Below are 15,639 nucleotides of genomic sequence, written 5' to 3' on the forward strand. Positions count from 1 at the left end.
TTCAATGATCATCATCGTAACCAATACATTTACACCACACTAACACAAACGCCTCACGATGATGAGGCGTTTCACCTTAACAATAATAGAACAACAAACCCTCAACCTCAAAGGCGTTGATTCCTCCTTGCGGCCCGTCGCGATCCGGTCCTACCCTGGCGTGGCCGTCGCAGTCGATTGGCCCGCGCCCGGCGGCTCGTCCCAGGAGCCGTTCGTGACGAGCGCTGCCGTCCGCCGTTCATAAACTGCCGCAGTGGGCCGGGTCTCCAGGTGGGAAAGACCGACCCAACCCAGTCCCGGAACTGCGTCCGCTGGCCATTCATCCTGCTGGCCAGGGTGCGCTCGTTCGGAACCCGCCGCACCTTCTGTTCTACGATGTACTTGTCCCCGAACGGTCCGTCCATCTCGACTTCGTAGTTGAGTTCGTTGTTCCGACAGTTGGACAGCTTGAACCGGTGGTCGCACGGAGTTTGATCTGGAATTGAAACGGGTTTAAGGTGTTGGACTCTCGACAAGTCGTAACATTTTGAAACTTACCACAAAGAAACGACTCTAGCGAAATCAGTAAAATCGCCAAAATCCCGATGCGTGACCAAATCATCTTGACAGATCTTCTCATCACGAGAGGGGTTCAAAAACTGTTCTGAAATGCCGTTCTGCTTAGGCTCATCCGAATTCAAGAACTTTCACGAGTCACTCTCAAAACAGCTGGCTTGGCAGGATGTTTGGTAAACAGGGTCCGGCAATGACCCTCTCCCAGAGGTCATGACAATTTTTTGGACAATGGTTGTTACAACTTTCCTAAGGTGTTGGAGTCTGATTTACCCGGACGGCTTACAGTTACTTAAATGCGATTCAAATTTCAATTTTGGTTACCCGGAATCTGGTTCCAGAATAGTTAGGATCGGTACATTTTTAAAGGTTTCCAGAGAGCGTGACTCGTGAAAATTAACGTGTCGCACCAAAAGCTCAATTTCATTCATTCATTCATTTTGAGGCTTTCCCTTTAACTTTAATATTCGGAATTCTGTAATTTGAGTGAACAATTCAGATAAAATATTTAGACTCTTAACAAGAACTCATTTTTACAAAGAAAATGTTTTTACAGAAAAGTTGAAATTTGCAAATTTTGACCTAGAGAAAAACACGGAAAAAAAATTAAGATAGGACTTTTTTAAACTCATGGTTTTTCAAAAGTAAATAAAATGAGTCATTAAATTATTTTTTAATGACTACATCGAAAAGTAGGGGAACGGCATTAGAACTTAGATTTTAAATCAACTTTTTAAAAAGGTGTTTTCAACTTAAATCTAGTAACTCAAAGAGAGAAGAGGTTTGCATTAAAAGCTTTTGCGAATCATTTTTGTTAAAATTAGTGAGAAACAGAAAAATGAATGGAAATGGAAAAGCACCCTTAACCTGTCATAAATTTGATTATTTTCCCCCTTTTTGTACATTTTTCTATCAAATCCAGTTAAAGCAATTTTAAGGTACACATATCCATGACATTTTTTAAATTATTTTCAATAGTGTCCAAAATCAAGCCTAAGATTTCAAAGAAAGTGTATTAAAAATCATGAAAAAAAAAATCTCCGTGATTTTTGGTTGAAACTGTGGGTCAAAATTTGCCTTTTTTGTTTTTGAATTGAAACATGAGAATTAAAAAAACGTTTATTGCGAATGTTACGTGTGGATTATTGCACTCGATCGGAATTTCTTGACTCACGATCGAGATTTCTGCAATACCTTGAAGATTTCGATCTGCCATCGAGAAATTACAAACGAAATTTTACTACATATCGAGAAATCTCGATCGTGGAAATTTATAATAACAAAATCTCAAAAAATTTAAATTTTCAGTAAAAAAAAATTAAAATGCTACTAAGGCCGTTGCAAATATTTTTTAAGTTTATGTACCTCAACTCTGGTCGGGGTCCAGGAGGAGCAAAAAAATTAAAAAATATAAAAATTGAAATAATAAGCCATAGTCGCAACATTTGAATGAAAAAAGAGTTTTAAAGTGCAATTTACACCTGCCCATTAGTTTTAAAAATATCAAAGTATTGAAGAGATTTTTATTTTTTCGCCGAAAAAAAAAACTTTTTGCGGTGCTGTACAAAAATTGAAATTATTTTTGATCGATCCCAGACATGCTAAATGTGATTTTAAACGCTGGAAAATGCATTTCTAATTGTTTTCAGTTGATTAAACTTTAATTTTCATAAAAATTTGGAAGTCCCTTGAAAAAAAAATTCTTTGGGGAGAGGGGGGAGGGCGACGTAAACTTTGAAAAATATTTGCTACGGCCTTAAAAAAACAAAATATCAAAAATTTCCAAATTAAAAAAAAATTAAAATTAAAAAAAAATTAATAACTGTAAAACATCTCAAATTAAAAAAAAAATCAAAATTTAAAAAAGTGGAAGGATTTTTTTTTAAATCAAAGACACAAAAATATTTTTGATCATGTTGAACATATTAAAAAAAATTAAAAACTTCTTATAACATTAAACATTTAAAAAAAAATAAAAATGTTGTGATACATATGGAAAATAAAAAAAAATGTATTGCGCCTTGGGAAATACCTATCGACTGAGAATCGAATTCTGAGCAAATGTCTGTGGGGATGTGTGTAGGCATAGTTTTTTTTCCACATGATTATCTCAGAACTGGCTGTACCGATTTTGACCGGATTAGCCTTATTCGGTCCGTTTTGAGGTCTAGTAAGACCCTATTGAAAATTATTCAGTTTAGTGAAGTATTTGAAAAGTTATGCTATTAAAAAGATTTTAGTAGATACAAAAAAGGGTGATTTTTTGCATAACCTCAAAAGGCCGGGTCTTTTTGTTTACCCGCGAGAGGTACGCCAGATGCGGTTGCCACATTACTTCAAATGAGAGTCTGCGCGTTTTCTGGAAAAGTCTCTAACTAGTATATTTTTTTTTATTCATAAACTATTTTTATTAGGTCCTTTTCGGTGCTGGGATCTGGTTTGGACAGAGTAAATTACTTTATACATGTGAGGAAGGCTTCAAACACCTAATGGTGGATTAAGAAACGTTTTTTAATTCTTGGTCTAAAGTGCGAGGGAAAAGAGCGGTGAAATCCATGTGACACTGCAAACATAAATAGTTAAGTAATTTGAAATTTCTGAAACTTTTAAACATCAAAACTTTACGACTTAAAAAAAAATAGTTTTCGGTTTCATAATTTTATAATTTTTTTTAATGTTTGAATGTTTGTTCTTTTAATTTTAGAAAACTTGCTTCGAACACACCGAAATTTCCTCGATCGTCAGTCATAATTGGTTGATAGTAGATCGAGAAATTACGGCGAACCATGATGCCAAATGATTAATAAAATGAATTAAAAAAGAAGTCCCCCAAAAAAGTTGCAGACTGTTGTATTACGTTATTTATTTCCATGCCATAGTTTTGTAGTTTATGGACACTCCCTACAAACGTCATTCATTCACGCGCGCTTTCTCTTTCTTTCTCACTTTTCATTCATTCTGTATCCGAGTTCCGAGCAGTACATTCGTGTCAATAAACGTTAGTTTGTCAAGTTAATCAAACTTGTTTTAACCCTCTACTGCCCAAATTTTTTTTTCGATTTTTTTTTATTTTTCCCGTGTTTAGGAGGTCATTTTGAGCAACTTTTGTTCTACGAAAAACTTAACTTCTCTTGTTTTAAGTTTTTCTTGTTTATTTTTAGTATTATAATCTGCAATTATCTTGTTTAGGTTATGTTTGTTTTTGGTAGTATTTGGCCTATTCTACCACCTCCTATCATTACATTTTGCCTATCTAATTTTTTCATGTTTTTACAGTCACTTTTTCAATTTTTTGCTTGTTTTTCACATTTTCTGCTATAAAATGGCACCATTATCATTTAAATTGTAGAAAAATGCGTAGAGGCATAGTCTGGGACACTAGAAAAATTACTGCATACTTCTTTTTGCTTAAAATATAGGAAATGTTAACAAAAACACAGCCAAAGTTGACCCCTGAAAAAATGACATTTTTAAAAACATAGGCAAAATCATATAAAACAAGTAAAACTTCCAACCCAAAAAATTTCTTAAATTTCAAGAGTTCTTCTTTCCAATGCATTTTAAAGATTAAAAATTGGTTGAAAAATGGATTTTTGGCGATTTTTTAAATCGAATGATGTAGAGCGTTAATTGACTACCAAATAAAACACAGACTAATCAAAAATGTTAAAATAAAATTTGATGAAATCGATTGATTTTTTTCTACTTAGGCCGTTGCAAATATTTTTCAAAGTTTATGTCCCGTGCCTCTGTCCAAAGTTGAGGCGGCAAAAAACATAAAAATTGAAATAACTTGCCATGGTTTCAACGTTTCAACGGAAAAAAGTGTTGTAAAATGCGTTATTCATTAGTACAGTTGTTTTGCAATCATTCATTTAAAAAAAAAAGTTTTTAAGAAAAAAAATTGTTTTTGCGAAAAACAAACTTCAAACTATTTTTTTCATTTTTTCAATCATGTTTAAAGCGATTGTCAACGCTGTAAAATGCATTTTAAATAGTTTTCAGTTGATTGCACGTCTAATATCATTGAAACTTTGTTGAAATATCATTGAAGTTTTTTGAAAAAATATTATTGGGGGGGGGGGGGAAGGGGGAGGCAATGAAAAATATTTGCAACAGCCTTAATGTTTCGTTCGTCACCAAGAATGTTGATAGTCAGAAAACCAAGTCAAGTTAGTCGAGCAGGTCACGCTTGTTGAAAAATCTCACGAACTCAGTGATACGAAAACCTCTTTTGAGGTGGCCACATGGCTTCTACGAATGATACAATAAACTGAAAAAATATAACGACAGAAAATGCTTGAACAAATCATAGCAAGCTTAAATAAATGGCAAACTTTAAAAGATCTCAAGAGCTTTCTTTGATTTTAATTATTATTGTTTTATTACCGAGGTCCCACAAGGTTCCCAGGAGTCTCAAATTCACCCTAGGGACTAAGTACCGCAATCACCACGTGTGCTACTCAAGCTTACATCAAACATCTGACTCAAACGGGTCAACCGCGCGTTTGTTTTGCGCTGTTTCCAGCGAAATTTCGGCAACTTCAACAGTTTAGCGGCTACTGAACTGTTTTGCTGAAGCTTCTATATCTGTTTAGCCAAACAGAACAGAACCTAGAACGAAAACAAACGCGACATCGCGGCCACAACAACCACGTGACGTGAGAAGGGGGAACTAACCTTGCAACCGAAACACACAAAAAAAAAACAGCCAACTCTGATTTGGCCCCACGCTGACGCTGCCCAAAACAGGGCCAGTTGGTCATCAGTCCGCGCTAGACAGCTGGACAGGCACGAACGATGCAGAAACTGTACGGGATGGTGGTAACGGTATGGTCGGCGCTGATCATCGTCGCGATGGCGGTCCTGGTTGAAGGTGGGTTCGCTGCGTTACCGTGCGATCGAACGATCAAATTTCCTAACCGTTTTCACCTTTGTTCGTAGAGGTTGATTCGGCGGCCATGTTTGACCAGAACAGTGCCCACTTCAAGGCCCAGCAAAAGTCGTGCAGTAACCTGTGCGGGTTCTGTCCATCGTGCAACGGGTTCTACTGCGGGGAGGAGTGCATCTGCGAGTGCCGCCAGGAAGCTACCGAGCGTGAGTTACAAATCCCATAAAAGCCCACCGGAAGTCCAAAACCTAACCTCCAAACCCTCTCTCTCGAAACAGACGTCCAGTGCATCAACAAGATCCGCGAGAACAGCGACAAGCTCGGCCTTATCTACGACGTGCTGATCCAGCTGCCCAAGAGCACGACCCGGTTCGCCCGGAGTGCCGGCGGCAAGCATCTGGACCCCAGCGACGAGGCCACTTTCCGCAAGGTACTGTTTTCAAACTTTGACCCCAAGACCGTGACTGAGACGTCAACCACCACAACCCACGGACCTCCTTTGACAGGTCATGGAGCTGGCCCAGCTGCCCGTGTGGCTCACCAAGGTGCCACTGCAGGCCCGGATCCACTTTGGCGGGGGGAGTCCCGGGCACGGCAAGCGGGCACGGAGCCCGTTAGGCCAGCGGCGCCACCGTACGATGGGCGAGGCGCGAGCATCGAGGTGGAGCTAGCGTTTGGACGGCGGGAGGCGCGGTCGTAGGAGAGAGGTAGCTTCAAATTAGTTCTAATGGGTTTACCAGACTGAGTACTGAATGTTAAGGAATCATTTATGTTCAATTCATCATGTAATAAAGTTATGTTTATTTAATAAAATCAATGGTTATGGGTATTATTGGCAATTCGTCGCTGTCGTGCTAACTTGTCGAACGTGCATTTTTGGCCAAATTGTGTTATGAACGCCATTTTGTGCAGCTGATAACGCCTCATTTCAATCCTGAGATATTCAATAAAAACCGAAAAAACTTCGTGCATTTTTGTCACTTTTCATATGAAAGAAGTTTCAATCTTGTCGTGCTATCTTGACACAGCCTGAAAATTGATGTAAGTGCGACAACTGGCCAAAGGGATTTCAGGTCAGAACGCGTTTGACACAAGTACGAGCTCGACTACCGTAAACATTTGTAATTATAACTCGAAATTCCAGCAACCAAATTCAACCAAACTTCAGGACAATGCACAGAATGGTCAACCAAACAAATCGTGTTTGTTATTTTTTACATTGCGTGCTCTCGTTTTAGTTCATCTAAGGTCAAACATTAAAACGCGTTTTTTCTCAGAACGTCAAAATGCGACGTGCGGCAAGTTAGCACGACGGCGTCGAAATGAACTTCTTAAGGTGAGCCGATTTCGACCATTTTTTTGTATTTTGATTTGGCTCAAACTTTGTGGGGGCCTTCCCCATGACCAAAGAAGCTATTTTGTGTCATTGGTTCACCCATACAAGTCTCCATACAATTTTTTTTGGCAGCTGTCCAAATGATACGTGAATATTCGAAAATCTGTAACTTTCGAAGGAATTTTCTGATCAATTTGGTGTCTTGGGCAAAGTTGTAGGTATTGATGAAGACTGTCCAGAAAAAAAATACACGGAAAAAAACCTTGCCGATTGTTTAATTATTTTTTTTTTTTCACAAAAACTCAATTTCCCAACATTTGTATTTTTTATTTTCGAGATTTTTTGATATTATTGAATGAACATGTACAAGAAATCCAATGTCGTTCAACGGGTTTGCAAAAACATTTTCTCATCTGACACTTTCTCTGAAAATTTAATGATTACAAATAAATCACAATGACTTTTGAACACTTGTTATTTTTTTATTCTGATGATTAAACACAACAATTGATTTTAAAAAATATCTTTGAAATTGTCTAAAACTGAAATTGGCAAACTAAAAATATAATAAATTTTTAAAATAACTAATATTAAGTAAAATTCTTTTCTACGAGTTTTTGGCTGTTTTAAAACATTTCATTTGTTTTTAAAATATTAATAAAAGTTCTTTAATATTTTACTTTGTTTCAGTCAGTTTTTACGTTTTAAAACATGAATTAATTCGTTTTTTTTTTTTTTTTTTTTTTTTTTTCTGTAAGTTTTTTGAAAACTTTTTCTTACTCTTGTCAATTCCATAGTTATAAGTAATAATTTTTCGATTGAATTACGATGTAAAACACAGCTGAAAGGAACACCAAAACTCTGTTATATACCTAAATGAACTCATTGTAACTTGGATTATTCACAAATAAAACCGAATTGAATTGAAAAATTAATTCGTTTTTTTTTTTGTTGAGTCATTGGCATTATTTCAAAACTTACCATTTTTAAATGGGAACAGTTTTATTTTTGTAAGTTTTAAAATAGTTTTGTACATGAGTAGCTATTGAATGAAAATGTTATAGAGATTTGTTTTAGAATGTTGTCGATTTTTTCAATGTTGCACAACCACGAAAAAATATCCACCTAATAATATATATATTTTTAAAGAGCTTGCCTTTTGAGAACATTTAACGTACCTGGGAGTTTTTTTTGAATTATTAATGGAATTATAACCAACAGCACTTTCGAAGTTTATCTTCTTTTGTATGCTATTTTTAAAACTAAATTTTGATTTTGGTGGAGGGAGGGGGAGGGGGGATTGAGACTCTTGAAATTCAGCTTAGGGGGGAATTGAGCAAAAAAGGTTGAGAACCACTGGTTTAGAGCAAAAGCGTTTACACACAAGTTCGAACCCAGATGTACATCTGTTCTCTATAATTTTGATGCCAAGTTATGATTTTTTGAAAAAATTAGTGATTTAAAGTTTTTAAAAAATTAGTGATCTAAAAATATTGTTTTTAAAGTTCAGAAAATTTGCTATAAAATTGTCATTGAAGATTGGACCTCTGGTTTTTAATACAGCGATCTCTGATATTTTGACAAAAACGTTGTCCGGTTCTATCATGCGTCCTGTCGTTGAATAGGTATTTAAAGGAACTTTTCAACGAGTTCAAAAGATTACAGATCTGACAACCCTATCAAAAGTTATAAGCACATAAGTGCCCTGAATTATGAAGATCTGACTACCTAATCTGATGCTATGAATAATGAATCAAGTTGATAAAACACACTGGATACCATTACCCTCTAAATGTGAGGAAGGCACCAACCACCAAAGGGTAGATTAAGTAACGTTTTTTAATTTTATTTAGTCTCCATTTAATGCCATAATGTTTTTTTATTTCAATATGCTCAGATAATTTTTGATTTAAATATGCACAGAAACAATGGTTTTGGTCATAAATCTTCCAGTAAACGCAGTAATTGATCCTCGAAGGTACTCGGTAGTCGTAGAATAGTACTTCAGAAATCAAACAGAAATATGCAGCAACAGTTGTAATAAAGTTAAACTATTGGAGCAATGCAATATGTTTCCCAGCGAAACATGCGCTGTTCAAACCCGGACGTCAACTTGAAGTACCTAGAATGTTAGAGGCCATACATATATATCTAGCTCTACTAGAATATTGGCATCTGGTACGCATTTGTTGATCTCCACAGATTGAATAGCCAGGATCATTAGCAACGCCGATATTTATTTGGGTTCTGTCGAATGTTATTCCTATGACAGCAACATTGGTAACTCCGTTAATCTATCAGGCAAAAATTACGGAAGCGAATTTTAGGTCATCAATATGTATGCCGCCGGGCCGGGGCAATATAAATTGACCTTAAAACCATTCCTTTATTCCTTTTCATTCCTCCTTGACAACAATAGGTCTCCGTTGTCGTTTAAAGCGGAACCAAAGTTGACTCCCTATCCATTTTGTTTTTGTCTAATGTGTTCCACGTGAATTGCTGCAGCAAGATGGAAAACTTTCACATCCGTGAGAACATTCAAGGATCAACTGGTTTGAGGTTGCTTGGATCGATCATTGCATTGCATTCATTCCAGACGCAACACAAGCTAAGCCAGGTTAAAGCTTTCATAGTTGACAACGTTGCCTCATTATAATGTTCAGTATGGTTTGCATGTAAACAAGAATTTGGGATTTCGGAACAATCAATCAATCGTTTACTAGCGCGTTATCGAATCTTAAAATTCTGCAGTTTTATGTCGGTGTCTTTTCTGTTTGGTAATTTGAACAGGCGTTGCAGTTGCTTTCCATCATCTGACAACTTTTTTTTTGTTGCTCGACATTTCAAGACTTGTAACAAAGATTCCACAGTGGCACGCTGTTAAACCCGGCAGTTGAAATCCTTCCGACAACATCTTCTCAACGCTTTGAAAGAAAAAAAAAATCAAGAATGCACCGCCAACGCTCGCCGTCACAACAACGGGTTCAGCACACGCGCACGATAAGCCAACCCCAGCCGCGGCACGTCCACCATCGCCGATATAATCCCCTCCAGCAGCGTCCAGCTCATCATCCAGTGGTTTGGATTCATCTCAACGCGATGCAGATCTCAGCGGTGGTGCTGTTGGTGGCGACCCTCTTCGTGGTCGGTTCCCACCAGACTCCGGACGGTGGTTGCGGATGTGGTTCGCGGAACGTTCAGGAGGTAGCTCGGGTGAAGCGCGAGGAGCCCGAACTTCGTCCGGGAAACTGTAACTGTGCGCGGTGTGACGCTGGGAAGCCTTGCGGATGTGGGTGCGGCAATGGAGGAGGCAAGATCTTTGAGGTGCTGGTTCAGGAACGAGTTAAGCGACAGGATGCGACGCCGGAACCCGTTGTGGTGGTGGATCCAACGGCTGCACCGCCCGTTACCGAGCGACCTGGCAGAGGCGGTGGTAGAGGAGGTGGTAGGGGAGGCGGTAGGGGAAGTGGTAGAGGAGGTGGCCGAGGAAGACCGATTGCGGAGGCGGAAGATGATAGCGAGATTGTGGCGCAACCGGGCTTCGTCCGACCGGTGGGGCGACCACGGCCGAGACCGAGACCAAGGGTAGGTTGATGACTGAAAGAATCTTCAAAGCGTTACATTTCAATTTATTAATTAAATTTCAGCGACCAAACCCCTTCTTCTGAGCTTTCGAAGACGCATTCCACGTTTATCCGTCGCAAAGCAAACGCACTTTTGTAAAGGTTTCGAACAAAATACTGTTCTCTATTGCAAAAAGAAATAAAGACCTCTTATAAACACAATCGATGTTGAGGAAGATCAAAACAAAACAGAAAACCCGAAATCGCTTACCATCCCGACTCCTCCTTCATCGCCTCTTGCCCTTGCCCTTTTTGTGGGACTGTCCGCCGCCGCCGGAACTGCTTCCGCCAGCGCCACCACCACTACCGCCGGCTCCACCGCTGGACGACGAGGCTTGCTGCAGCAGCGTCGCGTTTTCCGCCCTGCCCATGCGTGTCTTCAGCTGCGGAATCGTATCGCCCAGATAGAGCAGCACGCTGTCCCGGGTCGAGTACTCCTCCAGCACGGGTTCGCCGTCGTCCTGGCGCAGCTGGACCCGGATGCGGCCACGGTAGGCGAGTTCCTGCCGGTGGGGAAGATTTACAATTACGTTTCGATTACGGACTTATACCTATTTTAAGCCTAATAAGCGGTCTTGTTTGAATGATGCTGGATAATCTTGATTGTTCCTTGAAATTCACTAAAACCAAGTACACCAACGAGTAGAGCAACTTTTTGTGAACATTTCTGTTTATTTTCACTTTTATTAAAAGTTATGCTATTCCTTTTACAAGCATTTAAAAAAAATATTTCCCAAATGCATTCTAATCAGTCGAGTGCATTGGGCCACGCCCATTTTCCTATTTTCAGCTTAGTTCTTTTTTTCTTCCAGCGCTCTTTTGGGTCTGCTTCGTGCTGCCAAAATTGATGAAATTTTAAGCGAACACTCACGAAAAGTAGCATTTATAGAGAATATTTCCTGGCATCACTGGTAGTTGGAAGCAATTTTATATCTTAAGCGCTTTGAAATCGTTAGCGCAAGTGAAAAGTTATTGTTGGCGACTTTCGTTAAGCAGTAAACCTCTCATCTTGCGTGTGGATGTGTGTGCCACCAAAATGATGAGAAATGGTCTCGCAAAATCGTAATTATGATCAAAAGTGCATTAAATTTGATCTTTTTGGCCAGTAAATGGCATAAATTTGCGTGCTTACTCGAGGCGGTGCTGTTGCTGGTAAGTTTATAGCCTAAATAGTATTTTTGGAGCTTTAATCGAGCATCAAACTCTCCATATGACGAAGATAGGTGTTTGATTAGAAAGGGTATATTTCCCCTATTAGTTCAAAAGATTTCCACTACTATTAATATATTTTTGCTACAGGAGCCGAAATTCAAACCCCTGTCCAAGTCCAGCCGTAAGCCTTGGTTTATCAGCGGATGGCTGTTGGACATCGCGGCGATCCGAGCGCTGTTCAGCGAACTCACGAGTGAGTTCGGTTTCACCGAGCTGTCAACGCGAGCGCTAAACCAGGACGGACTCGAAAATTTCTTTGGCATTATCCGAATGAAAAACATGAACAACAACCGCCCCGACTGTGGCCTTTTCGAGGCCGCCTACCGCGTCGCTGTGGTCAACCAAATGTTGACGAGCCGGGAGAAGGGCAACTGTGAGCAAGACTCGGGGCTGAATCTGTTTCAGCTGAAGCACTTTGCTGAATTAAAGGTTCCAGTCCAAAAAAACCCACCAGCTGAAACAGATTCAGAACAGGTCAACGCTTGTCTTGATGTATTCGACGTGGGTCAAGTGCACAACACGACGTACACCGCAGCTTGGTTAAGCAGCACTTTGACCCACGAAGAATGCATCGAGACACTTGAAAGGTCCGCTCAAACCAGCTCGGTACTAGCAACCTGGAAGGACAACCGTGGGCTCACTACAAAGGTCAGCACCAGTCTTCTGCATTTCGTTCAGCACGCGGAGACGGTATTCAAGAAGGAGTTCACGGTTGTCTTACAAGCAGGAGCCCAGGTTCTTTGCTCACATTGCCAAAAAGACGTCCTTGATCGATACCTCAACATGTTGTTTAAGGCCAAATGTTCCGCCCTAAACGAAGCGTCGAAAGTCAGCAAAACGCAGAGGAAGCAAAAGTCCAGGGAGTTGGCAAAGGCAAGGAAATTGAACATCTGAGAACCAAGCAAATAAATCTACCCACCCAAACAACTGCTCGAAAAAAGTTTGCCTTTTTATTACTAATCTTCGAAATCCGTTTTTCGTTGCTGAAAATCCTGCTTTAAAAAGCTGCTGTCCCTATTCAGACCGTAGTCCCAATTCACCACAGTTGGCGGTACTTATTGTTTTGAACTGGCAAAAATGAAAATAAAGTTTAGTTTTATTCCCAATCGCCGAATCAGCGGGGATCGACTGTAATCGTTTGTTTACAGTGAATTAAACCAGCATGTTTTGACAGTTATACCACTTCAAGGTAAACTGTGAAGTCGGAACAGTGAGAAGTGAAAAAATAATCGTGGATGCCTTTTGAAACACGTCGCCGTCTTGTTTTTTCTCCATACTTCTATTCTATGACTGAACGGAACTCAATGCCCTGGGTGATGAATAGAGAGAATGCGTAACGTGATTTTCGAATGATCCCACTTTGTTTACATCTACAAACTAGGAGGCTGTTCAAGCACAAGCATGACTTTTTTCTTACTGGTAGATGAGCTGTTTTATAATCAGTGGTATGCGTTTTATTTTGTCTAGTTTTCTACATTATTTTGCTGGAAAATTGTGTGTGTTTTCAAGTTTCGTTCGGTTAGAAGAGGTTTTTCTTTTTTACGGGTGACGAAGAACTGCGACGAGAGTGTCATTCTGCGATGTCGAAGATAAATACCTTGGCTTATTTTGGAATCCTGCAGCTCTTCCTGGTCCAGCGAAAAATCATCGCTAATTCTAGCAAAGCTGATCCAACAAGCAGAAAAGATTTTCACTAAATCAGTAGGTTTGAAAACGGAATCAAACAATAAAAACAGCTTCTGGATGGTACAACCTCATCGACTCTATAAACAACTTCCATTCATAATTATTAAAAAAATGACGATCTCGCCTTTAATGTTCTTAAGATTACTTGACTTCAACTTCAGGTCCTCAAAAGCCAAAAAAAAAATCAATTCTCACAAAAAAAAATTGTTGATCGATAACAATACTCTCCACTTTTGGCGAACAGTAAATTGGTTCCACTTTGACAGTTCAAAATTGAGGCCGTTTTGCGAACCACTATTCAGCACCCAGTCAATGCCCAATACTTTTTTCAAAAAAAATCGTGGCCACAAGCAGTAGAAGTAGCTGAAGAAGACAGGAAAGAATGGTAAGTCTTATTTTGTAAACCAAGCCAAATCATCGAATGAGCCTGACATTACTCCGGGATGCTGGCTGCACAAAGGATCAGGATCAACCCGGAGTTGTCGGCGTGGTGAAACCGGACCCGATGGCTGCTTTTGGCTAAGAAATATTCTGTTATGGCGATCGAGCTTAAGTAAATGCAAGATTGATTGAACTTTTCGTCGAGGACACCGACGAAGTTGAACCCGTACGTCCCAAGCCTGCTGCTAGTCTTGGAGGAGGTCTAATGGGGAACGTTGGAATTTCTCTTACAAGTATTACTAGCTGAATTTTTAATCGCAGATAAGCCATCGAACTTGGATTGATTAATGAAGGAGACGTTGTTGTTTAAAGTTTAAGAAGATTTAAGTACGGATGGACCAAGCAATAGACAAACATCGGTTGTCGGTTTGGGTTTAATCCACGGTTGCGAACTCTAAATAGCCCGACCATGCGCAGTCTCATGAATTCGTACAAAGAGGCTCTCAATATTCCGGCACTTAATAGAAAAGAAAATCGTGACGTCAGAAATGAACTCAAATCACTCAAAGTTCATTTTGTGAGTGACTTTAACATTTTTGCCTCGTTTGACAGCTACTTTGTCCGTACTTTTTCTGTGGGAGAGAAAAGGAGGCGAATACTTTATGAAAATCATACCTGTCAAAATTCCTAGCCTCAAAATTTTGTCGCGAGTTTCTTTTCTCCTCTATAGAGGAGAAAAGCAACTCGCGACAAAATTTTGAGGCTAGGAATTTTGACAGGTATGATTTTCATAAAGTATTCGCCTCCTTTTCTCTCTCACAGAAAACCTGGGAACGAGGTAGCTGTCAAACTAGGCCAAAATGTTAAAGTCACTCACAAAATGAACTTTGAGTGATTTGAGTTCATTTCTGACGTAACGATTTTCTCCTCTATTAGGGTTCAGTTAAACCGATGTTATTGGATATTGACGGAAAGGTGAAGACGGAGTTATTGAAGAAGAGGTCATTTGGGTATGTACTGCAATCATACGGCATTGAATTTGGAGTCCATATTTACTCTATTACAAAGGACAATGGGTCGAATATGCTTCTAACAAGCGAGATGAAATCTAGAAGAGAACCTGGATACAATAGAGGAGAAAATCGTGACATCAGAAATGAACTCAAATCACTCAAAGTTCATTTTGTGAGTGACTTTAACAGTTTGGCCTGTTTGACAGCTACCTTGTCCCCAGTTTTTTTGTGGGAGAGAAAGGGAAGCGAATACTTTATGAAAATCATACCTGTCAAAATTCCTAGCCTCAAAATTTTCTCGCGAGTTGCTTTTCTCCTCTATTCTGGAAAAGCTTGTCAAAATTTTAGTATTTCAAGCTATTGAAATGTAAAAACTCCATAATACAAGAAAGAAAATTCTTGCGCCCAAAATCCTGCCTTGGTGACAAGTCATCAAATTAATTCGCCCAAAACCTATCCTTTCCCCCACCCTACCCCGCACAAACCCACCTTGCTCTTCTCCCGCGTGTACAGCTTGTTCTCGACGATCACGTTCAGCTTGAGCACCTGCAGCACGTCCCGGATCTCCTGGAAGGTCGGATTGTCCACGCAGTGGGCCAGCGGCAGCCGCCGTCCCTCCTGGCGGGTTTTCTTCCGGTTCAGGTACGCCGGATAGATGCACACCCAGCGCTCGCGGTCCGAGTGCAGCAGGCCGGGCGTGTTGAACGGGCGCAGCGGGGCTTGCGCGTGGGCCATCTTTTGCGGTAACTCGCGCCGGAAACTAGTGAAAGTCTGTTTGAAAATCGGATCAAAACAACAGAACCACTTTGTTGGATTGAATTTTGACACGTTTGTGTTCAACTGTCAAAGGTAGGTAGGTGCCCTATCGGCGTTTCGGTGTTTTGTTTTTGTAGGTGTGCGATGTTTTTTTTCGTGCATGCTTGACTGAGATTGCTCGAACTTTAA

At 39.8% G+C, this 15,639-nt stretch overlaps 4 protein-coding genes across 6 annotated transcripts; 2 read left to right on the top strand and 2 right to left on the bottom strand.

Moving 5' to 3' along the window:
• On the bottom strand, window positions 1-764 carry LOC120415753 (uncharacterized). Its single transcript, XM_039577361.2, has 2 exons — window positions 538-764; window positions 1-475 (listed from the first exon to the last, which is right to left on the bottom strand). Exons 1-2 carry the CDS (start codon window positions 617-619, stop codon window positions 108-110), a joined length of 450 nt encoding a protein of 149 aa, XP_039433295.1. The 5' UTR covers window positions 620-764; the 3' UTR covers window positions 1-107.
• A 4,223-nt stretch (window positions 765-4,987) lies between these two features.
• Window positions 4,988-6,256, top strand: LOC120415748 (uncharacterized). Of its 2 annotated transcripts, XM_039577356.1 has the most exons (4): window positions 4,988-5,428; window positions 5,497-5,649; window positions 5,722-5,873; window positions 5,950-6,256. In XM_039577356.1, the coding sequence occupies exons 1-4, from the start codon at window positions 5,353-5,355 to the stop codon at window positions 6,112-6,114; spliced, it is 546 nt and encodes a 181-aa protein (XP_039433290.1). In that variant the 5' UTR covers window positions 4,988-5,352; the 3' UTR covers window positions 6,115-6,256. The 2 variants fall into 2 exon arrangements, with proteins under 2 accessions (XP_039433290.1, XP_039433289.1); XM_039577355.1 differs by having other exon boundaries at window positions 5,722-6,256.
• A 3,305-nt stretch (window positions 6,257-9,561) lies between these two features.
• On the top strand, window positions 9,562-10,566 carry LOC120415765 (uncharacterized). The gene is made up of 2 exons (XM_039577372.1): window positions 9,562-10,364; window positions 10,427-10,566. The coding sequence occupies exons 1-2, from the start codon at window positions 9,729-9,731 to the stop codon at window positions 10,445-10,447; spliced, it is 657 nt and encodes a 218-aa protein (XP_039433306.1). The 5' UTR covers window positions 9,562-9,728; the 3' UTR covers window positions 10,448-10,566.
• LOC120415766 (signal recognition particle 19 kDa protein) lies at window positions 10,388-15,505 on the bottom strand. Of its 2 annotated transcripts, XM_039577374.2 has the most exons (3): window positions 15,184-15,505; window positions 10,614-10,905; window positions 10,388-10,526 (listed from the first exon to the last, which is right to left on the bottom strand). In XM_039577374.2, the coding sequence occupies exons 1-2, from the start codon at window positions 15,427-15,429 to the stop codon at window positions 10,630-10,632; spliced, it is 522 nt and encodes a 173-aa protein (XP_039433308.1). In that variant the 5' UTR covers window positions 15,430-15,505; the 3' UTR covers window positions 10,388-10,526; window positions 10,614-10,629. The 2 variants fall into 2 exon arrangements, with proteins under 2 accessions (XP_039433308.1, XP_039433307.1); XM_039577373.2 differs by having other exon boundaries at window positions 10,500-10,905; window positions 15,184-15,504.
• Window positions 15,506-15,639: the final 134 nt, after the last annotated feature.

Source organism: Culex pipiens, chromosome 3 (genome assembly GCF_016801865.2).
Source record: "Culex pipiens pallens isolate TS chromosome 3, TS_CPP_V2, whole genome shotgun sequence".
Taxonomy (NCBI): Eukaryota; Metazoa; Arthropoda; class Insecta; order Diptera; family Culicidae; genus Culex; species Culex pipiens.

What these genes read in the sequence shown, in the direction of transcription:
- LOC120415753 (XM_039577361.2), bottom strand. Translation starts at nt 619, where the DNA reads ATGAGAAGATCTGTCAAGATGATTTGGTCACGCATCGGGATTTTGGCG. An exon ending in GCTAGAGTCGTTTCTTTGTG is followed by an intron (nt 476 to 537) that starts GTAAGTTTCAAA and finishes TTTCAATTCCAG; the next exon opens with ATCAAACTCCGTGCGACCAC.
- LOC120415748 (XM_039577355.1), top strand. Translation starts at nt 5,353, where the DNA reads ATGCAGAAACTGTACGGGATGGTGGTAACGGTATGGTCGGCGCTGATC. An exon ending in GATGGCGGTCCTGGTTGAAG is followed by an intron (nt 5,429 to 5,496) that starts GTGGGTTCGCTG and finishes CTTTGTTCGTAG; the next exon opens with AGGTTGATTCGGCGGCCATG. An exon ending in CCGCCAGGAAGCTACCGAGC is followed by an intron (nt 5,650 to 5,721) that starts GTGAGTTACAAA and finishes CTCTCGAAACAG; the next exon opens with ACGTCCAGTGCATCAACAAG.
- LOC120415766 (XM_039577374.2), bottom strand. Translation starts at nt 15,429, where the DNA reads ATGGCCCACGCGCAAGCCCCGCTGCGCCCGTTCAACACGCCCGGCCTG. An exon ending in ACACGCGGGAGAAGAGCAAG is followed by an intron (nt 10,906 to 15,183) that starts GTGGGTTTGTGC and finishes CCCCACCGGCAG; the next exon opens with GAACTCGCCTACCGTGGCCG.
- LOC120415765 (XM_039577372.1), top strand. Translation starts at nt 9,729, where the DNA reads ATGCACCGCCAACGCTCGCCGTCACAACAACGGGTTCAGCACACGCGC. An exon ending in GGCCGAGACCGAGACCAAGG is followed by an intron (nt 10,365 to 10,426) that starts GTAGGTTGATGA and finishes ATTAAATTTCAG; the next exon opens with CGACCAAACCCCTTCTTCTG.